The sequence below is a fragment of the Scyliorhinus canicula genome, chromosome 9, assembly GCF_902713615.1.
Source record: "Scyliorhinus canicula chromosome 9, sScyCan1.1, whole genome shotgun sequence".
NCBI classification, from domain to species: Eukaryota; Metazoa; Chordata; class Chondrichthyes; order Carcharhiniformes; family Scyliorhinidae; genus Scyliorhinus; species Scyliorhinus canicula.
The window spans coordinates 94843925-94867399 of NC_052154.1; the positions used below are offsets into that span (position 1 = coordinate 94843925).

The window sequence follows — 23475 nt, forward strand, 5'->3', positions numbered from 1 at the left end:
AAATTTGCTTTGAGGGGGTCGGTACAGGGGTTTTTCAAGCGGTGGCAACTGTTCCTCGACTTCCTCGCAGAACGGTAGACAACGATCAGAGGCAGCAGCAACCGGGGGGGTTTATTTCAGTTTTGTTTCTATATATTGGAGGTTTTGTCTGGGTGTATATATTTGCTATGTGTTTGGGCGGGTGTTAATTTATTAACTTTGTTACTGAGTTTCCCTTACATTTTTTGCATTTTATACTGTATTTTTCTGTTGATGATATTTTGTGAAAACTTTAATAAAAATTATTTTTTTAAAAAAGCAATATAAAATAGCCGTCACCCCTCACACATTCTCCACATCCGATCCATGCCAAACAATGCCCCAGCCGCCTCCCACCATGGCCCCTCATACTCTCTTATGTCATCTCATGCCCTCACTCATAGCCTCTCATACTTTTTGTGCAAAGTTATGCATCCAACCACACCCATGGCTCATCATACCTTCCATGCCAACCTCTGCCCCCAGGCACTTCACATTCCTCTTTCTAGCCTCTGTGCTAACTAAGTGCCAACAAAAACCACCTTATGCCGCTACCCACTACCCTTCCACCACCCATAACAACACCCCCACCTTCCACAATAGGCAGACGTCAAGACCCATGCTGAGATTAAATAAAATTAAGTTCCAAGTGTCTGTTGCAGACTTTATATTTTTTTTAAACATTCATTCATAAAAAAGAAATTACATTTAAATTCTTTCAATTTCATTGTCCCTTCTGACAACAAACATTGTATTCAATTGCATCATCTCCTACAAAAACAAGCAATGGAATTGATACTCCTCCTTCAAACTGTCCATAGCCACTTTTTATTAGGGGTCAACCACATTGCTGTGACTCTAGTGTCACATAGAGTGCACATAAGGATGGCAGATTTCCTTCCCGAAAAGGACATTAATGAATTAGATGAGTTTTTACAACAATCAACATTGGTTTCATGGTCATCATTTGACTTAAAATTCTAGATTTTGATTGAATCTGCGGTGGTGGGATTTGAACTCGCGTCCCCAGAGCATTATCCTTGGTCTCTCAATTACTAGTCCAGTGACAATACCACTAAGCCACTCTGGTTGTCAATCAAATTGTGAAATGGCCAGCACCCTTCTGTGATAATGGGTGGCTGTGAAAACTGGGATGCACCTTTACCCAGTCAACGGGCTTCTGTCAACAAAGTAAAAGGCAATAATTTTCTAACATTCCAAACAGTTTTTTTCAGAGTTAAAGACAGGAGTTTTAAATGCTGGTATAGCTGGACAGCTCCCTTGACATTTGTGACAACTGTTTCTGCCAATTTCAATGAGCTCTCAGTTCTAATGGGTTTGCGCACTTTATGCACACATTCATGCCGAATTTTTCAATATCTCAAATGAGGGCGGCACAGTGGTTGGCACTGCTGGTTCACAGGGGCAGGGACCCAGGTTCGATTCTGACCTCGGGTGACTATCTGTATGGAGTTTATACGTTCTCTCCGTGTCCTCCCACTGTCAAAGCGGGGCAGGTTAGGTGGATTGGCTATGCTAAATTTGCCACAATGATTAGATGGGGTTACAGGGAAAGGGCGAGGATTGGGTCTGTGTGGGGTGGTCTTTCGAATGGTCAGTGCAGACTCAATGGGCCGACTGACCTCCTTCTGCACTATGATTTATGACATGTTTTTTCGCAAAGGCAGCTTAACTCCCCAAGGTGTCTGGTGACCATATTCAAAGGGGTACCTTTCCACTCACAAGGGTACACAATCTATCCAAACAAATGAACAGAGTTCAGACGAACTCCACTCGGGTTTAATCTGCACACGTTGGGTTTCAGACCCTCTCATCCCAAAACCACACAAGTGGAGGCAGCTGCTGATTTCTACGGACAGGTGCTTCTGTGATATGTGCAAATGCAGACCTGGCCTATACCTGGCCCCACGAAAATGGGAGGTGGCGATGATCGAGGGGAGGGGTCTTCTGGATTCTGGTCCCTTCTGGCAGTGTCCTCACAACAAAGAAGCTCTATGACATGGCAAAATACAGACCAAAAAGTGAAAAATATCCCTCATGACAATACAGGAGGAGAAGAATAAAGAGGTGGCAGTGTTGGAGGGAGGGATCCTAATTCCTTCTGCGTCTCCCCCATCCTCGTGACGTGACCTCTCCTGTGTCAGAGCCGTGTTCAGCAGCAGATGTCTCTGCACTGGGCTGCTGCTGGCCAGAAGGTACAGGTGCTACAATCTGAGACAGAATCTGCCTCATTTCATCCAGAGTCTCACTGCTTCTTTGCAGAAGCTGACAAAGAACCTCATTCTGCTGCTGAAGAATCTCATTGTTTCGTTTTAGATGGTGCTGAAGAATCTCATTGTTTATTTGAAGATTCTGACTGACATCCGTCTTAAATTCAGTCAAAGTTTGTTGAAGCAAGGTAGAAGTGGCCTGATAACTCTCTGTACTTTGAACATGTTCCTGATGCAAGTGCTTCAGAGGTTTCAGATCATCTTTATTTTCTTCACCAGCAGCATGGGCCTGATGTTGTCCCTGTGATCGTGGAGACTGCGGAGCTTCTGCTCCCAAAGCCGCAGGTTCCTCACCCCCAGAAGGATCTGGACTCCCTCCCCCCACTACAGCAGCCAGAGCATCACAGACCTCCTCCTTCACACTGGTCACAATATTTAACTTGAACTCACCAACACTACCCTCAAAATTAGACACCTTACCCTCCTCTCCCTCCTCCACTGCAGCTGCCATGCCACATTGCTGTGAGGTATTAACCTCTGTCCCTTCCTCATCAGCCCTTTCAGGAATCTCGGACCCTGCTGCCAGCTCTCCTCCATCACCTTCTGATGTGTCCATGGACACCTGTGTATCTGTCAGGGGAAGAAAATCACAATGATTATCTTTTGTCACATAAATTAACCTCCCAATGGTTTAAACATGCTGACATCACCTTCACTCATCCCCATATCTGACCCGCCATTGGTTATCGTGGAGTTGGAGAGGTCAAACAGCTTCCTGGTGAACTCCTCCTGTTCCTTCAGCTGCTTGATGTACGGAACCCACCCTCCAGTCAACGAGCGCTCCTGGGCATTATGGACCAGCTTTACCTAAAGAAAGAAATTAAAATGAAAAATAAATCATGTTCCAGACTTTGCTGTGTTGTCTTGTGACACATTTAAGGTAGATGAATATCCAGGGCCAGATGGCATCTATCCCAGATTTGCAAGGGAGACAAGAGATGAAATTGCTGGGCCTCGAACAGAAATCTTTGTTTCCTCGTTGGCCACAGGTGAGATCGCAGAGGATTGGAGGATAGACAATGTTGTCCCGTTATTTAAGAAGGGTAGCAAGGATAATCCAGGTAATTATAAACCAGTGAGCTTGATGTCAGTGATAGTGAAATTGTTGGAAAAGGTTTTCAGAGGTTGAAGTCAGAAATAGGAAAGGAGCAGTCACCTTGTTGGGAGTTTTCTATAGGCCCCCCAATAGCAGCAGAGATAGAACATAGAACGATACAGCGCAGTACAGGCCCTTCGGCCCTCGATGTTGCACCGACATGGAAAAAAAAACTACCCACACTATGCCCTTATCATCCATATGCTTATCCAATAAACTTTTAAATGCCCTCAATGTTGGCGAGTTCACTACTATTGCAGGTAGGGCATTCCACGGCCTCACCACTCTTTGCGTAAAAAACCCACCTCTGACCTCTGTCCTATATCTATTACCCCTCAATTTAAGGCTATGTCCCCTCGTGCTAGCCACCTCCATCCGCGGGAGAAGGCTCTCGCTGTCCACCCTATCTAACCCTCTGATCATTTTGTATGCCTCTATTAAGATGTGGAGGAACAGATTGGGAAACATATTTTGGAAAGGTGCAGAAGTCACAGGGTAATAGTCATGGGTGACTTCAACTTCCCAAATATTGAGTGGAAACTCTTTAGATCAAATAGTTTGGATGGGGTGGTGTTTCTGCAGTGTGTCCAGGAAGCTTTTCTAACACAGTATGTAGATTGTCCGACCAAAGGGGAGGCCATATTGGATTTGGTACTTGGTAATGAACCAGGGCAAGTGATAGATTTGTTAGTGGGGGAGCATTTTGGAGATAGTGACCACAATTCTGTGACTTTCACTTTAGCAATGAAGAGGGATAGGTGTGTGCAACAGGGCAAGATTTACAATGGGGGAAGGGTGAATACGATGCTGTCAAACAAGAACTGAAGTGCATGAGTTGGGAACATAGGCTGTCAGGAAAGGACACGATTGAAATGTGGAACTTGTTCAAGGAACAGATACTACGTGTCCTTGATATGTATGACCCTGTCAGGCAGGGAAGAGATGGTCGAGCAAGGAAACCATGGTTGACAAGAGAGGTTGAATGTCTTGTTAAGAGGAAGAAGGATACTTATGTAAGGCTGAGGAAACAAGGTTCAGACAGGGCGCTTGAGGGATACAAGATAGCTGAAGAAAGGGATTAGGAGAGCTAAGAGAGGGCATGAAAAATCTTTGGCGGGTAGAATCAAGGAAAACCCCAACGCCTTTTACACATTTGTGAGAAATATGAGAATGACTAGAAAGAGGGTGGGTCCGATCAAGGACAGTAGCGGGAGATTGTGTATTGAGTCAGAAGAGATAGGAGAGGTCTTGAACGAGTACTTTTCTTCAGTATTTACGAATGAGAGGAGCCATATTGTTGGAGAGGACAGTGTGAAACAGACTGGTAAGCTCGAGGAGATACTTGACAGGAAGGAAGATGTGTTGGGCATTTTGAAAAACTTGAGGATAGTCAAGTCCCCGGGCCTGACGGGATATATCCAAGGATTCTATGGGAAGCAAGAGATGAAAATTGCAGAGCCGTTGGCAATGATCTTTTCATCCTCACTGTCAACAGGGGTGGTACCAGGGGATTGGAGAGTGGTGAATGTCGTGCCCCTGTTCAAAAAAGGGAATAGGGATAACCCTGGGAATTACAGGCCAGTTAGTCTTACTTCGGTGGTAGGCAAAGTAATAGAAATGGATAGGATTTCTGAGCATCTGGAAAGACGCTGCTTGATTAGGGATAGTCAGCACAGATTTGTGAGGGGTAGGTCTTGCCTCACAAGTCTTATTGAATTCTTTGAGGAGGTGACCAAGCACGTGGATGAAGGTAAAGCAGTGGATGTAGTGTACATGGATTTTAGTAAGGCATTTGATACGGTTCCCCATGGTAGGCTTATGCAGAAAGTAAGGAGGGATGTGATAGTGGGAAATTTGACCAGTTGGATAACGAACTGGCTAACCGATAGAAGTCAGAGAGTGGTCATGGATGGCAAATATTCAGCCTGGAGCCCAGTTACCAGTGGCGTACCGCAGGGATCAGTTCTGGGTCCTCTGCTGTTTGTGATTTTCATTAATGACTTGGATGAGAGAGTTGAAGGGTGGGTCAGTAAATTTGCAGACGTTACGAAGATTGGTGGAGTTGTGGATAGTGAGGAGGGCTGCAAAGAGACATAGATAGGATGCAGTGCTGGGCTGAGAAGTGGCAGATGAAGTATAACCCTGAAAAGTGTGAGGTTGTCCATTTTGGAAGGACAAATATGAATGCGGAATACAGGGTTAATGGTAGGGTTCTTGGCAATGTGGAGGAGCAGAGAGATCTTGGGGTCTATGTTCATAGATCTTTGAAAGTTGCCACTCAAGTGGATAGAGTTGTGAAGAAGGCCTATGGTGTGTTAGCGTTCATTAGCAGAGTGACTGAATTTAAGAGCCGTGAGGTGATGATGCAGCTGTACAAAACCTTGGTAAGGCCACATTTGGAGTACTGTGTGCAGTTCTGGTCGCCTCATTTTAGGAAGGATGTGGAAGCTTTGAAAAAGGTGCAAAGGAGATTTACCAGGATGTTGCCAGGAATAGAGAGTAGTTCTTACGACGAAGGGTTGAGGGTGCTAGGCCTTTTCTCATTAGAACGGAAAAGGATGAGGAGCGACTTGATAGAGGTTTATAAGATGATCAGGGGAAAAAACCATTACAAGGGGACATAAATTTAAGGTGAATGGTGGAAGATATAGGGGGGATGTCAGAGGTAGGTTCTGATGTGTTGGGTATGCTGGGTCTGCGAGGACTGCATTTACCATAGCAGTGAGAGAGACAGGCTACCAACACTTGTTGAAGTACAACTATATTTTATTGAACTATGAGCTGTTAAACATACTTGCACTGTGGGTTGACACTATGTTGAGTTGACTGGAGACCCGAGGCTAACCTGACCAGACTATCCTGCTACCACATAGTGGATGTTCGTGTTGCTGATCACGGGCTCTGGCTGTTTCAGAGGGTGCATCCCGAGAGAGCGGGAAAACTAGTGCCCTCTGGCTTTATCGTGGCCGTGTCCTGTCTGGTGATTGGCTGCTGTGTTCTGTGTGTTGATCGGTCATTCAGTGTGTCAGTCAGTGTCTGTCTATGCACCATCATATACTTGTGTGTATATTATGACAGGTTCTTTACCCAGAGAGTAGTGGGGGCATGGAATGCACTGCCTGTGGAAATAGTTGAGTTGGAAACATTAGGGACCTTCAAGCGGCTGTTGGATAGGTACATGGATTACGGTAGAATGATGGGGTGTAGATTATGAGGGGTATAAATAGGGTGAACAGTTGGAGGCTTTTCCCAGGGCAGGAATGACAATTACAAGGGAGCACAAGTTCAAGGTGAGGGGGGATAGGTACAGTGGAGATGTGAGGGGGGGTGGTTTTTTGTTTACACAGAGGGTGGTGATGGCCAAGTGAGGTGGTTGAGGCAGATACGTTAGCAACCTTTAAGACTTATCTGGATAGACACATGAACAGACGGGTTATAGAAGGATATAGGCGATTGGTCTAGATAGGACACGAGATCGGCACAGGCTTGGAGGGCTGAAGAGGCTGTTCCTGTGTTGTGTGGTTCTTTATACTCATTGAGTTACGGTGTGATCTCCTGTTTGTTCTCTTTTGGTTACCTTTTTGATTTTGGTTGTGCTTGATGTTTATGTATAAATGCCTGAATAAAAATATTTAAAACAAAAAAGAAACCAATGGTCCAATAATAATTTGCCACATACCTCACATGGGAAAGGTTTCTCCCCTGTGTGAACACGTTGGTGTTGATGGAGGGACGATAACCATAAGAATGATTTGTCACACATTTTGCACATGAAGGATTTATCCCCTGTGTGAATGCGTTGGTGTCTGTGGAGATTCGATAACTGTGAGAATGATTTGTCACACACCTCGCACCTAAAGGGCTTCTCCCCTGTGTGTGCGCGTTGGTGTCTACGGAGGGTCGATGACTTTGAGAATGATTTGTCACACACCTCACACCTGAAGGGTTTCTCTCCTGTGTGAACACGTTGGTGTACTCGGAGGGTCGATGACGTTGAGAATGATTTGTCACACACTTTGCACGCGATGGGTTGCTTTACCTTAAGGAAGAAATGAAAATAAAAAATAAATCAGGATCCAGACTTTGCGGTGTTGTTTGTGTGACACATTTTCCAAATGTTGGAGACAGTTTTCAGCCAGCACCCAGGGAGGTTCTGATTGGAGATCAATCTTATGACAATGTCAAAGCCATCTCCAAGGCAGTTGCATTCAGAAAATTAGCAAAGAAAATCTTGTGAGCTTTATTTTGAACTCAAAATCTCGGATTTGAACTTTGAAAAATTAATATGAATACTCAGATACTGCTCTCTTGCCCATAACAGGGGAACTTGTGCATAAGCAGCAGCTTCTATACATATTGTTGAGCAGCACAGTAGCATAGTGGTTAACACAAATGCTTCACAGCTCCAGGGTCGCAGGTTTGGTTCCCGGCTTGGGTCACTGTCTGTGCGGAGTCTGCACGTTCTCCCCGTGTGTGCGTGTGTTTCCTCCGGGTGCTCCGGCTTCCTCCCACAGTCCAAAGATGTGCAGGTTAGGTGGATTGGCCATGATAAATTGCCCTTAGTGTCCACAATTGCCCTTAGTGTTGGGTGGGGTTACTGGGTTATGGGGATAGGGTGAAGGTGTTGACCTGGGTAGGATGCTCTTTCCAAGAGCTGATGCAGACTTGATGGGCCGAATGGCCTCCTTCTGTAATGTAAATTCTATGATGATGACTTCTTCTGGTGATGTTTGGACATCTGGTAAAAGGTTAAATTGACCATCTTAAAACGACTGGACTGATAGTGGAGAGATGGAGAGTCAGTGCTGAGACAGACAGTGCAGAGACAGAGAGTGCAGAGGCAGACAGTGCAGAGGCAGACAGTACAGAGGCAGACAGTACAGAGGCAGACAGTACAGAGGCAGACAGTACAGAGGCAGACAGTGCAGAGGCAGACAGTGCAGAGGCAGACAGTGCAGAGACAGACGGTGCAGAGAGAGACGGTGCAGAGAGAGACGGTGCTGAGAGGGACGGTGCAGAGACAGACAGTGCTGAGGGAGACAGTGCTGAGACAGACAGTGCTGAGACAGACAGTGCAGAGACAGAGAGTGCAGAGGCAGACAGTGCAGAGGCAGACAGTACAGAGGCAGACAGTACAGAGGCAGACAGTACAGAGGCAGACAGTACAGAGGCAGACAGTGCAGAGACAGACAGTGCAGAGGCAGACAGTGCTGAGACAGACGGTGCAGAGAGAGACGGTGCAGAGAGAGACGGTGCTGAGAGGGACGGTGCAGAGACAGACAGTGCTGAGGGAGACAGTGCTGAGACAGACAGTGCTGAGACAGACAGTGCAGAGACAGACAGTGCAGAGACAGACAGTGCAGAGGCAGACGGTGCAGAGACAGACGGTGCAGAGAGAGATACGGTGCTGAGAGGGACGGTGCAGAGACAGACGGTGCTGAGACAGACGATGCAGAGACAGACGGTGCAGAGACAGACGGTGCAGAGACAGACGGTGCAGAGACAGACAGTGCAGAGACAGACAGTGCAGAGACAGACAGTGCAGAGGCAGAGAGTGCAGAGGCAGACAGTGCAGAGGCAGACAGTGCAGAGGCAGACAGTGCAGAGGCAGACAGTGCAGAGGCAGACAGTGCAGAGGCAGACGGTGCAGAGACAGACGGTGCAGAGAGAGACGGTGCTGAGAGTGACGGTGCTGAGGCAGACAGTGCTGAGGCAGACAGTGCTGACACAGACAGTGCTGAGGCAGACAGTGCAGAGACAGACAGTGCAGAGACAGACAGTGCAGAGACAGACGGTGCTGAGACAGACGGTGCAGAGAGAGACGGTGCAGAGACAGACGGTGCTGAGACAGACGGTGTTGAGCCAGACGGTGCTGAGACAGACAATGCAGAGACAGACGGTGCAGAGACAGACGGTGCAGAGACAGACGGTGCAGAGACAGACAGACGGTGCTGAGACAGACGGTGCAGAGACAGACGGTGCAGAGACAGACGGTGCAGAGACAGACGGTGCTGAGACAGACGGTGCAGAGACAGACGGTGCAGAGACAGACGGTGCAGAGACAGACGGTGCAGAGACAGACGGTGCAGAGACAGACGGTGCAGAGACAGACGGTGCAGAGACAGACGGTGCTGAGACAGACGGTGCTGAGACAGACGGTGCAGAGAGACAGTGCAGAGACAGACTGTGCAGAGACAGACTGTGCAGAGACAGACTGTGCAGAGACAGACTGTGCAGCGACAGGCGGTGCAGAGACAGACGGTGCAGAGACAGACGGTGCAGAGACAGACGGTGCTGAGACAGACGGTGCAGAGACAGACGGTGCAGAGACAGACGGTGCAGAGACAGACGGTGCAGAGACAGACGGTGCAGAGACAGACGGTGCAGAGACAGACAGACAGTGCAGAGACAGACAGTGCAGAGACAGACAGTGCAGAGACAGACAGTGCAGAGACAGACAGTGCAGAGACAGACACTGCAGAGACAGACACTGCAGAGACAGACGGTGCTGAGACAGACGGTGCTGAGACAGACGGTGCTGAGACAGACGGTGCTGAGACAGACGGTGCTGAGACAGACAGACAGTGCTGAGACAGACGGTGCTGAGACAGACAGTGCTGAGACAGACAGTGCTGAGACAGACAGTGCTGAGGCAGACAGTGCTGAGGCAGACAGTGCTGAGACAGACAGTACAGAGACAGACAGTGCTGAGACAGACAGTGCTTTGGAAGGACAGCTCCCCCGTGTGAGCACTGGAGGGTAAACAACAGCCAACTCTCAAGTGTAAGGGGAGCAGGCGAGCTGCAGTGTGAATGTGCTGATGTCTGTGGAGGTCTGATGACTGTGAGAATGATTTGTTGCAAACCTCACCCAGAAATGGTTTCCCACCAGTGTGTGCAGAAGGCTGAATAGTCCGAGAATGATTTGTTACAAATCATACATGTGAATGGTTTGTCTCCTATGTGACTCCGAATGTGAATATGTCGGTGTGCGGCAGAAACTAATGAGTCCGAGAATAATTTGTCACATACCTCGTATAGGAAGGGTTTGTCTCCTGTGTGAACGAGTTGGTGTCTATGGAGGTTCGATGACAGTGAGAATGATTTGTCACACACCTCGCATGTGAAAGGTTTCTCCCCGGTGTGAGTGCGTCGATGGGTGTGGAGGTTCCATAACAGCGAGAATGATTTGTCGCACACCTCGCATTTGAATGGTTTCTCCTCTGTGTGAACGCGTTGGTGATTACGAAAGGTCCATAAGTGTGAGAATGATTTGTCACACAGCTCGCAGGTGAATGGTTTCTCCCCTGTGTGAATGCGTCTGTGTTGGCAGAGGGTGGATGAGTCCGAGAATGATCTGTCACACACCTCACATATGAAGGGTTTCTCGCCAGTGTGAGTCCGTTGGTGTGATAGAAGACGGGAATTTCGGCTGAAAGTCATCTCACACACATCACACCTGAAGGGTTTCTCTTGCTCCCCTGTGTGAAGCCGTTGATGTTCACTGAGGCTTGATGACCGTGCAAATGATTTATCACAAACCTCACAAGTGAATGGTTTCTCCCCTGTGTGAATCATCTGGTGCCTCAGGAGTATCGTCGAATTCACGAAACCTGTGTCACAAACATCACACCTGAATCGTTTCCCTTCCATGTGGCTGCCCTTGTGGTAACAGTAGTTGTAGCACCTCAGAAGATCTTATGAACCCGTGGAGACTCTGACACACACCTCACACTTGAACAGTCACTCACTTGTAGGAATGAGTCAGTGGTTCATGAAGCTCGCATGATTAAAGCTCTCAGTCCCACTTCTTCCCAGCCTCATCCTGACCGATCGGCACAACCAAATCTCAGAAAGGTTGGTTCTGATTAAAGGTTTCACACCATTGACTAGTTTCAGATCTGATGAGGTGTCAAAGCTCCCCTGACTCGACCGATTTCCAGATGATGGTTCACTATCTAACCTTCTCTGTGTTGAGCAATGCTGTGTAGGGACTGGATGTCTTCCCACAGGTGTGCAGTTGTTCCTTGGGTGATGGTCAGGATCTATCTGTGCAGTCTATCTCTCTGTATTCTCTGGTATAATACGATGCAATCCTTCTGTAAAACAGGAAAAGGAAACATGATTTCCTCCAACTCCCTCTCCTCCTTTGCTGAAGGGGCTGACTCCTCAGTTAGAGACTGTTCCACAGTGAGTGTCAATCTGCTGTTCCAGTGTGTGGGGATCAGATACATAGAACAAACAGTACAGCATATTACAGGCCCTTCAGCCCATGATGTTGTGCCGACCATTTATTGCAATCTAAGATCAACCTAACCTACACCCTTTTAATTTACTGCTGTCCATGTCCCTGTCCAAAAGTCGCTCAAATGTCCCGATTGACTCTGACTGCACCACCTCCGCTGGCACCCATCACTGTGTAAAGAACCTCCCTCTGACATCTCCCCTATACCTTCCTCCAATCACCTTAAAATTTTGTCCCCTCATGACAGCCATTTCCACTCTGGGGAAAAGTCTCTGGCTATCCACTCTATCCATGCCTCTCATCACCTTGATGTGGAGATGCCGGCGTTGGACTGGGGTGAGCACAGTAAGAAGTCTTACAACACCAGGTTAAAGTCCAACAGGTTTGTTTCAAACACGAGCTTTCGGAGCACGGCTCCTTCTTCAGGTGAATGGAAAGGCTTGTTCCAGAAATGTTTATATAGACACAGTCAGAGATGCCCCGGAATGCGAGCACCTGCAGGCAATCAAATCATCAAAGATGCAGAGAGAGAGGTAACTCCAGGTTAAAGAGGTGTGAATTGTCCCAAGCCAGTTCAGTCGGTAGGCCTCTGCAAGTCCAGGCTTGTTGGTGGGGGCCGAATGTAATGCGACATGAATCCCAGATCCCGGTTGAGTCCGCATTCATGCGTGCGGAACTTAGCTATAAGTTTTTGCTCAGCAATTTTGCGTTGTCGCGTCTCCTGAAGGCCTCCTTGTAGAATGCTGACCCGGAGATCAGAGGCTGAATGTCCTTGACTGCTGAAGTGTTCCCCAACTGGAAGGGAACAGTCCTGCCTGTTGATAGTCGCACGATGCCCGTTTATTCGTTGTCGCAGTGTCTGCATGGTCTCGCCAATGTACCACGCTTCACGCTACCACCATCAAACTCACCATGGACTATTCTCCAAATTCAGTTCCATTCTTGGACACACTCGTCTCCATCAAGGACGGTCACCTCAGCACCTCGCTTTACCGCAAGCCCACAGATAATCTCACGATGCTCCACTTCTCCAGCTTTCACCCGAAACACATTAAAGAAGCCATCCCCTATGGACAAGCCCTCCGTATACACAGGATCTGCTCAGACAAGGAGGAGCGCAACAGACACCTACAGATGCTGAAAGATGCCCTCGTACGAACGGGATATGGCGCTCGACTCATTGATCGACAGTTCCACCGCGCCACAGCAAAAAACCGCACCGACCTCCTCAGAAGACAAACACGGGACACCACTGACAGAGTACCCTTCGTCGTCCAGTACTTTCCTGGGGCGGAGAAACTACGACATCTTCTTCGCAGCCTCCAACACATCATCAGCGAGGATGGACATCTTGCCAAGGTCATCCCCACACCCCCACTACTGGCCTTCAAACAACCGCGCAACCTCAAACAAACCATTGTTTGCAGCAAATTACCCAGCCTTCAGAACAGCAACCACAACACCACAAAACCCTGCCAGGGTAATCTCTGCAAGACATGCCAGATCATCGACATGGACACCACCATTACACGTGGAAACACCACCCACCAGGTACGCGGCGCATACTCGTGCGACTCGACCAATGTAGTCTACCTCATACGCTGCAGGAAAGGATGTCCCGAAGCGTGGTACATTGGCGAGACCATGCAGACACTGCGACAACGAATAAACGGGCATCGTGCGACTATCAACAGGCAGGACTGTTCCCTTCCAGTTGGGGAACACTTCAGCAGTCAAGGACATTCAGCCTCTGATCTCCGGGTCAGCATTCTACAAGGAGGCCTTCAGGAGACGCGACAACGCAAAATTGCTGAGCAAAAACTTATAGCTAAGTTCCGCACGCATGAATGCGGACTCAACCGGGATCTGGGATTCATGTCGCATTACATTCGGCCCCCACCAACAAGCCTGGACTTGCAGAGGCCTACCGACTGAACTGGCTTGGGACAATTCACACCTCTTTAACCTGGAGTTACCTCTCTCTCTGCATCTTTGATGATTTGATTGCCTGCAGGTGCTCGCATTCCGGGGCATCTCTGACTGTGTCTATATAAACATTTCTGGAACAAGCCTTTCCATTCACCTGAAGAAGGAGCCGTGCTCCGAAAGCTCGTGTTTGAAACAAACCTGTTGGACTTTAACCTGGTGTTGTAAGACTTCTTACTGGTCTCATCACCTTGTACATCTCTATCAAGTCACCTCTCTTCCTTCTTCGTTCCAGTGAGAAAAACCCTAGCTCCCTCAACCTTTCTTCATAAGACGTCCCCTCCAGTCCAGGCAGCATCCTAGTAAATCTCCTCTACACCCTCTCCAATGCATCCACATCATTCCTATAATGAGGCGACCAGAGCTGGACACAATATTCCAATATTATAAAGCTGCAGCTCTTAAACTCAATCCCCCTGTTAATGAAAGCCAACACACCATACACCTTCTTAACAACCCTATCAATCTGGGTGGCAACTTTGAGGGATCAATGTGCGTGGACCCCAAGATCCCTCTGTTCCTCCACACTTCCAAGAATTCTGCCTATCTCCAACTCCACCAACCTTTGTGTCATTGGCAAACTTACTAACCCACCCTTTGACTTCCTCATCCAAGTCATTTATAAAAACTACAAAGAGCAGAGGTCCCAAAACAGATCCTTGCAGGACACCACTGGCCACCGACCTCCAGGCAGAATACTTTCCATCCACTACCGCTCGCTGTCTTCTTTTGGCGAGCCAATTCTGTATCCAGACAGCCAAATTTCCCTGTATCCCATGTCCCTTAACTTTCTGAATGAGCCTACCATAAGGAACCTTATCAAATGCCTTACTGAAATCCATATACACCACATCCACTGCCCGACCTTCATCAATGTGTCTCGTCACATCCTCAAAGAATTCAATGGGGCTTTCTTTTCCCTCATTTGACTGTCACACACCCTCTGTTTCCAGCAGGGACACTGGATAGTGACCAGGAGCAGACAACTTGACTACTTTCTTTCCTCAGCCTAGACCCCATCTTCCCAGGCACCGTGAAGACAATGGAAAAGACATAGAACATACAGTGCAGAAGGAGGCCATTCAGCCCATCGAGTCTGCACCGACCCACTTATGCCCTTACTTCCACCCTATCCCCGTAACCCAATAACCCCTCCTAACCTTTTTGGTCACTAAGGGCAATTTAGCATGGCCAATCCACCTAACCTGCACGTCTTTGGACTGTGGGAGGAAACCGGAGCACCCGGAGGAAACCTACGCAGACACAGGGAGAATGTGCAGACTCCACACAGACAGTGACCCAGCGGGGAATCGAACTTGTGCTACCATGCTGCCCTCGACAGAATGTAAACAGGCTGTCAATTCACTCTGTGCTTGAGTCGTGCTGCTGAAGACCAGTTTTCCCCTTGGAGAATGTGTTTAATGTAAAAAGCACTCGGGAGAAATGTTAATTCAATGGATATTTTGACATTTCTCCCCTTGTTTTCCCAAATTATTTGAAGTAAACATTCTGGGCAGGAAGTGCCGGAAGCGGAGGTAAACATTACTCTAGTGAAGCTGACTAAAGGGTTCTGGTTTATCCTGGGAAATGAGATGCACTGCACTCACTCAGGCTGCACATCCCAAATTCAGCTCACAGCACTGGGTAAAAGTATCAAATCCAAGCCCAGGCTTTTGGGAAAGGTTGAGGCCTTCAGATAAAATCTTGAAAGACATTTGAATAAATGTGTCTCTGCCCCTCCCAGATAATTACACCTCACCTTCAGTAATGACCCATCAACAAATCTCAGCCTGTAAATCAGAAGGGAAATACTTCCACTAAACACCCTCAATATCCAACACAGCCAATCAGTCAGCTCAGCACAAAGCAGCGAGTAAACAGGTCTCTGAGCTGCATCTTCTCACACAGCATAAGGGGCATTTCCACACCTGATTGCCCACAGAATAGTCAGACTGCCTGAACATTAGTGTGGATATTGTGCAATGTAATTATTCTAAATTCTGCTCCTTCACTCACCATCTCCTGACTTGGTTCTCAGTCCCTACAGGATGTGAAGCAGCTGTGAAAGAGGAAGAGGAGAGAATGGGCAGAGTGGGTGGACTCTCTCTGATTGTCGTCTCTCACAGCCAATCCAAATATTTCTGGAGTGACAGGAGTTTCCTGAAGCTTGGCAAACTGACTGGTGAAACAGAGGCGACTTTGATCAGCAGATCAGGTGGGGATGTAAACTTGTCATTGTCCCATCTGAATAAAACCTCACTTATTGCAGCTTCTGTCTCAGTTCCCCCGGTATGACAGATTTCTGGTGTGGGAATAACATTCTTCATCCTGGGAGGCTTTCAAACTGACAACATCAGTGTGGGATGTGAAACCTCGGATGTGTTTGAGAAGAGGAAGACCCACAGCATCCAAGGCAATGATGGCAGCCAGTGGTGGGATCCGCACATGTACAGGAGAGAGGGACACAGGAAAGCGAGAGGGGTCTGGAGAGGCGAGATTGACCCCGTGATCAGGGAATGTCTCTGTTCCTGGGAGAATGATTTAGTAATCTTTAATAGTGTCACAAGTAGGCTTACATTCACACTGCAGTGAAGTTATTGTGAAAATCCCCCAGTCACCACACTCCGGTGCCTGTTTGGGTACATTGAGGAATAATTCAGAATGTCCAGTTCACCTAACAAACACTTTTGGGACTTGTGGGTGGAAACCGGAGAGCCCGGAGTAAACCCACACAGACACGGGGAGAACGAGTGACTCCGCACAGACAGTGATCCAAGCTGGGAATCGAACCCGGGTCCCGGGCGTTGTGAAGCAACAGTAGTACCACTGTGCTACCGTGCCAAGTTGGTGACTCAGGGAGTGTTCTGAGGCTCATTGAGTGAGTAGATGCCCCATGGTCTGATATCTTACTGCCCTGTCCAGGTATCGACTGCTGTGAAGGTAAACTTTCCTCAGTTCCAACTTTTCCCATTAAGGGGCAAGTTAATATGTTTGAGTTGTGGGCATGGGACCTATGCAGACATGAGGAGAATATGCAAATTCCTCACGGACAATGACCCGGAGCCGGGGATCGGACCTGGGTCCTTAGAGCCATGAGGCTGATGTGTTGACCACTGTACCACCGTGTGGCCCATCTAGTCCAAATTCTATGACATAATCAGCACCTTCCAGTTTTTCTCCTGGGGATGTCCTGATCCATTCATCTCTCCCGGGATGTCCCAGATCATTTTCTTCTCCCAGGATGTCCCGGTCCATATTCCTTTCCCAGAATGTACCGGTTCATTTTCCTTTCCTGAAATGTCCAAGTCCATTCATCTCTCTTGGGATGACCCATTCAATTTTGCTCTCCTGAGATGTCCTGGTCCAGTGACCTCTCCCGGGGAGTCACAACCACAGGCAAAAACCCTGAGCCTAATTTGAGGAGTCGTCTCAAACAGCGCAATCGTCAGAAAATTGCCACTCTCATTAGTACCCTCTAGGGCCGTGGTAATTTCTTTTTTCTAAAAATATTTTTATTTTATTTAGCTTTTAACATTTTATGCACAAAACAAAACAACACAAAGCATGAAGAATAACAGAAGAACCACTCCCCACTCTACCAACCAATATGCAGATGAGGCCCGTCCAGCAACCCGACATACCTGGAGATGGAAGAAAGAAAAATCCACGTGGAGGCGCGACGGGGCCTATTTCTAGACCCGACCCCAGGAGCGCCCAGGGAGGGAACAACCTGCCTCAGGAAGCCCCTGCCCACGACCCAGGATCCCCGAAATGGCGGAGACCCCGTGCAAGGACCCGAACGCACTGCAAGGTATTCCCGTGCCTGCAGAACACCGGGACCCATCTGGATCACAAACATGCCCCCTAGCAACCCCTCTACCTCAACCAGCGCCCGTGACCCTGCCAGACGCGACCTCAGAAACGTAACCAGCGCCCTGGTCCCCGCCAGCGCCCTGGACCCCGCCAGACACAACCACCTACCTTCCACAAGGTCAGACTTCTCCCATCAGATCCTAGGATCATCCAGCCTCAGCCGCCGACCGAGGAAGCGAGGGAAACGCGGCGGCGGTCTGCAGGTTAGACTGAAGCAACGCGGTTTCAAGACCCCTCTCCCCAGATACACCTGGCAAACATCCAAGCGATCAAAAACAAGCTGGATGAACTTAATGCCAGACTTAACTCTCAGAGGGAAGTAAGAGACTGCTGTGTGTTCTGTTTCACAGAGACATGGCTCACCTCCCCCTCATCGGACTGTGCCATACAACCTGAAGGCTTCGCAATTCACCGGGCAGACCGCACGGCATCTTCAGGCAAAGCAAAGGGTGGAGGTGTGTGCCTCCTCATCAACTCCTCCTGGTGCTTGGATGTGGCGACCCTGGCGACCTACTGCTCCCCAGACCTGGAATACCTGACCGTGAAGTGTCGCCCATACTATCTTCCACGTGAGTTCACTTCAGCCATTATCACAGCGGTCTACATCCCACCCCAGGCAGAAGTGAAGAAGGCGCTGGACGAACTGTTCAGTTATAAACAACTACGAAACAGAACACCCGGAGGCTTTGTTCATTGTGGCCGGAGACTTCAACAAGGCCAAACTCAAGAGTGTACTGCCAAAATTCCACCAGCACATCCCCTGTCCCACCAGGGACAACAACACTCTTGACCACTGCTACTCAAAAATCTGACCATAAGATGGTGCTCCTTCTCCTGGCAGACAAGCAGAAACTCAAGCAGGAGAATCCAGCTCAGAAGGTCGAGCAATGCTGGTCCGAGGAGACAGAAGAGCTTTTATGTGACTGCTTAGAGACAGTGGACTGGTCCATATTTAAGAACTCAGCGACCAACTTAAATGAGTATGCCCACCACCGTCACAGACTTCATCAGCAAATGTGTGGACGACTGCATGGCAAAGAAAACATTACGTACGTTCCCCAACCAGAAACCATGGCTCAATTGTGAGATTGACTCCCTACTGAAGGACAGATCTGAGGCGTTCAAGTCAGACGACCCTGACTTATACAAGAAATCCAGGTACGACCTCCGCAAAGCCATCTGAGATGCCAAGAGAGAATATCAAACCAAGCTATAGACACAGGCAGACTCTCGGCGGTTGTGGCAAGGACTAAACAACATAATGGGCTACAAAGCGAAGCCGAGCAGTATCTCCGGCAGCAGCGCACCCCTTCCCGATGAACTCAATGCATTCTATGCTCGGTTCGAGCAGGTAACCAACAATCCGCTGTTGAGTGCCCCAGCAGCCAATAACTCACCCATACCCATCATCGCAGCTTCCGAAGTCAGATCGGCCTTCCTGAAAGTGAGCTCTCGGAAGGGGACAGGCCTGGCTGGGATCCCTGGTCGGGCACTCAGAGCCTGCTGACAGAGGTGTTCGTGGACATCTTTAACCTGTCCCTACTCCAGTCCGAGGTCCCCACCTGCTTCAAGGCGACCATCATCATACCGGTGCCAAAGAAGAACCAGGCAACGTGCCTCAATGACTACCGTCCGGTGGCCCTGACTTCAGTCGTAATGAAGTGCTTCGAGAGGTTGATCATGAAGTGCATCACCTCCATACTCCCGGAAGGCCTTGACCCACTTCAATTCGCATACCGTCGCAACCAGTCCACAGCAGACACCGTTTCCCTGGCCCTACACATCCCTGGAGCATCTTGACAACAAGGACTCCTACATCAGACTCCTATTTATTGACTACAGCTCCACCTTCAACACCATAATCCCAGCCAAGGTCATATCAAAACTCCAAGACCTAGGACTTGGCTCCTCACTCTGCAACTGGGTCCTCGATTTTCTGACCAACAGACCACAATCAGTAAGAATGAACAACAACACCTCTTCCACAATAGTCCTCAATACTGGGGCCCTGCAAGGCTGCATACTTAGCCCCCTACTCTACTCTCTGTACAGACACGACTGCGTGGCAAAATTTGGTTCCAACTCCATCTACAAGTTCACTGACGATACGACCATAGTGGGCCGGATCTCGAATAATGTCGAGTCAGGATACAGGAGGGAGAACCTTGTGGAGTGGTGCAGCGACAACAATCTATCCCTCAATGCCAGCAAAACTAAAGAGCTGGTCATTGACTTCAGAAAGCAAAGTACTGTACACACCCCTGTCAGCATTAACGGAGCCGAGGTGGAGATGGTTAGCAGTTTCAAATTCCTAGGTGTGCGCATCTCCAAAAATCTGTTCTGGTCCACCCACGTCGACGTTACCACCATTACTTCCTATACTTCCTCAGGGAACTAAGGAAATTCGGCATGTCCACATTAACCCTTACCAACTTTTCCAGATGCACCATAGAAAGCATTACATACATATTTACAGTGCAGAAGGAGGCCATTTGGCCCATCGAGTCTGCACCGGCTCCTGGAAAGAGCACCCTACCCAAGGTTAACACCTCCACCCTATCTCATAACCCAGTAACCCCACCCAACACTAAGGGCAATTTTGGACACGAAGGGCAATTTATCATGGCCAATCCACCTAACCTGCACATCTTTGGACTGTGGGAGGAAACCGGAGCACCCGGAGGAAACCCACGCACACACGGGGAGGATGTGCAGACTCCGCACAGACAGTGACCCAAGCCGGAATCGAACCTGGGACCCTGGAGCTGTGAAGCGATTGTGCTATCCACAATGCTACCATGCTGCCCCCATTCTATCTGGCTGCATCATAGCAACTGCATCACAGCCTGGTATGGCAACTGCTCGGCCTAGGACCGCAAGAAACCTCAGAGAGTCGTGAACACCACCCAGTCCATCACACGAACCTGCCTCCCATCCATTGAGTCCATCTACACCTCCCGCTGCCTGGGGAAAGCGGGTAGCACAATCAAAGACCCTTCCCAGGGGTCCCGGCTTACTCACTCTTCCAACTTCTTCCATCGGACAGGAGATACAGCAGCAGAGCAGCAGATTCCATCCAGCAGAGGGCAGCAGAGCAGAGCTACTGATCGGCTGTTCCGGGGAAATTTGCATACGTGCAGTGCGGTCAGCCTAATTTGAAGGTGTACCTGCGAAGGAGACCCGAGGAGTTTGAGTGAAGGCTAGCATCCAGCAGAGGGCAGCAGAGCAGAGCTACTGATCGGCTGTTCCGGGGAAATTTGCATACGTGCAGTGCGGTCAGCCTAATTTGAAGGTGGTTTGTGGAGGGGCTGTTGTTAAGTGACAGTTAAACCCAAAACACTTCGTCAGTGTCTCCCCCGCACCTCCTCCTCTAACCAAAAAAAAAACCACGGTCGTTGGTAAGCGGGAGCAGGGGCCTGTCGTGAAGGTGAGTGAGTGCCTTTAAATTTGCTTACCTTTCAGTGGGAGCAGGGTTTGAGGGAATATCAGGTAAGCTCTTCCTTTCTTTTTCTTGTTTTTTTTTAAATCTGGAGGTGATGTCAGGGAAGGCAGTACAATGCTCCTCCTGCAGAATGTTTGAGGTGAGGGACGCCGTCAGTGTCCCTGCTGATTTCACCTGTGGGAAGTGCACCCAACTCCAGCTCCTCAAAAACCATGTTAGGGAACTGGAGCTGGAGCTGGATGAACTTTGGATCATTCGGGAGGCAGAGGGGGTCATAGATAGAAGCTTCAGGGTGGTGATTACGCCAAAGAATAAAGATAGATGGGTGACGGTGAGAGGGGCTGGGGGTAAGCAGTCAGCACAGGGATCCCCTGTGGTCGTTCCCCTTAGTAACAGGTATACCGCTTTGGATACTTGTGGGGGGGACGACTTACCAGGGGTCAGCCATGGGGTACAGGTCTCTGGCACAGAGTCTGTCCCTGTTGCTCAGAAGTGAAGGGGGGAAAGGAGTAGAACATTAGTCATTGGAGACTCCATAGTTAGGGGGATAGATAGGAGATTCTGTGGGAACGAGAGAGACTCGCGGTTGGTGTGTTGCCTCCCAGGTGCCAGGGTCCGCGATGTCTCAGATCGTGTTTTCGGGATCCTTAAGGGGGAGGGGGAGCAGCCCCAAGTCGTGGTCCACATAGGTACCAACGACATAGGTAGGAAAAGGGATAGGGATGTAAGGCAGGAATTCAGGGAGCTAGGGTGGAAACTTAGAGCTAGAACAAACAGAGTTATTATCTCTGGGTTGTTACCCGTGCCACGTGCTAGCAAGTCGAGGAATAGGGAGAGAGAGCAGTTGAACACGTGGATGCAGGGACGGTGCAGGAGGGAGGGTTTCAGATTCCTGGACAATTGGGGCTCATTCTGGGGTAGGTGGGACCTCTACAAACGGGATGGTCTACACCTGGACCAGAGGGGTACTAATATCCTCGGGGGGAGGTTTGCTAATGCTCTTCGGGAGGGTTTAAACTAGTTCAGCAGGGAATTGTAGCTCCAGTACACAAGAAGCTGAGAGCAGTGAGGTCATGAGTAAGGTTTCAAAGTTGCAGGAGTGTACCGGCAGGAAGGAAGGTGGTCTAAAGTGCGTCTACTTCAATGCCAGGAGCATCCGGAATAAGGTGGGTGAGCTTGCGGCATGGGTTAGTACCTGGGACTTCGATGTTGTGGCCATTTCGGAGACATGGATAGAGCAGGGAGAGGAATGGTTGTTGCAGGTGCCGGGGTTTAGATATTTCAGTAAGTTCAGGAAGGTGGGTAAGAGAGGGGGAGGGGTGGCATTGTTAGTCAAGGACAGTATTACGGTGGCTGAGAGGACATTTGATGAGGACTCGAATACTGAGGTAGTATGGGCTGAGTTAAGAAACAGGAAAGGAGAGGTCACCCTGTTAGGGCTTTTCTATAGGCCTCCGAAAAGTTCCAGAGATGTAGAGGAAAGGATTGCAAAGATGATTCTGGATAGGAGTGAAAATAACAGGGTAGTTGTTATGGGGGACTTTAACTTTCCAAATATTGACTGGAAACACTATAGTTTGAGTACTATATCCTGATCCTGATGGATCCGTTTTTGTCCAATGTGTGCAGGAGGGTTTCCTGATGCAGTATGTAGATAGGCCAACAAGAGGCGAGGCCATATTGGATTTGGTACTGGGTAATGAACCAGGACAGGTGTTAGATTTGGAGGTAGGTGAGCATTTTGATGATAGTGACCACAATTCGATTACGTTTACTTTAGCGATGGAAAGGGATAGGTATAAGAACATAAGAACTAGGAGCAGGAGTAGGCCATCTGGCCCCTCGAGCCTGCTCCGCCATTCAATTAGATCATGGCTGATCTTTTGTGGACTCAGCTCCACTTTCCGGCCCGAACACCATAACCCTTAATCCCTTTATTCTTCAAAAAACTATCTATCTTTACCTTAAAAACATGTAATGAAGGAGCCTCAACTGCTTCACTGGGCAAGGAATTCCATAGATTCACAACCCTTTGGGTGAAGAAGTTCCTCCTAAACTCAGTCCTAAATCTACTTCCCCTTATTTTGAGGCTATGCCCCCTAGTTCTGCTGTCACCCGCCAGTGGAAACAACCTGCCCGCATCTATCCTATCTATTCCCTTCATAATTTTAAATGTTTCTATAAGATCCCCCCTCATCCTTCTAAATTCCAACGAGTACAGTCCCAGTCTACTCAACCTCTCCTCATAATCCAACCCCTTCAGCTCTGGGATTAACCTAGTGAATCTCCTCTGCACACCGTCCAGCGCCAGTACGTCCTTTCTCAAGTAAGGAGACCAAAACTGAACACAATACTCCAGGTGTGGCCGCACTAACACCTTATACAATTGCAACATAACCTCCCTAGTCTTAAACTCCATCCCTCTAGCAATGAAGGACAAAATTCCATTTGCCTTCTTAATCACCTGTTGCACTTGTAAACCAACCTTCTGTGACTCATGCACTAGCACACCCAAGTCTCTCTGA

General features: G+C 48.7%; 2 protein-coding genes across 5 annotated transcripts in view; both read right to left on the minus strand.

The window, feature by feature from the left end:
- LOC119971546 (zinc finger E-box-binding homeobox 1-like) overlaps window positions 1-23475 on the minus strand; it is a 703616-nt gene that overhangs the window by 291121 nt on the left and 389020 nt on the right. The gene's annotated exons all lie outside the window — the stretch shown is intronic.
- Window positions 669-15745, minus strand: LOC119971541 (zinc finger protein 2 homolog). Of its 2 annotated transcripts, XM_038807196.1 has the most exons (5): window positions 15652-15739; window positions 10437-11503; window positions 7085-7444; window positions 2960-3116; window positions 669-2879 (listed from the first exon to the last, which is right to left on the minus strand). In XM_038807196.1, the coding sequence occupies exons 2-5, from the start codon at window positions 11055-11057 to the stop codon at window positions 2131-2133; spliced, it is 1887 nt and encodes a 628-aa protein (XP_038663124.1). In that variant the 5' UTR covers window positions 11058-11503; window positions 15652-15739; the 3' UTR covers window positions 669-2130. The 2 variants fall into 2 exon arrangements, with proteins under 2 accessions (XP_038663124.1, XP_038663125.1); XM_038807197.1 differs by lacking the exon at window positions 7085-7444 and having other exon boundaries at window positions 15652-15745.

Excerpts from the sequence above, each read along its gene's own strand:
- LOC119971541 (XM_038807196.1), bottom strand. The coding sequence starts at position 11,057 with ATGGAAGGGAAACGATTCAGGTGTGATGTTTGTGACACAGGTTTCGTG. Across the intron at positions 7,445-10,436 it reads ACAAACCCTTCCTATACGAG|GTAAAGCAACCCATCGCGTG; the intron begins GTATGTGACAAA and ends TTCTTCCTTAAG. Across the intron at positions 2,880-2,959 it reads AGATATGGGGATGAGTGAAG|ATACACAGGTGTCCATGGAC; the intron begins GTGATGTCAGCA and ends TTCCCCTGACAG.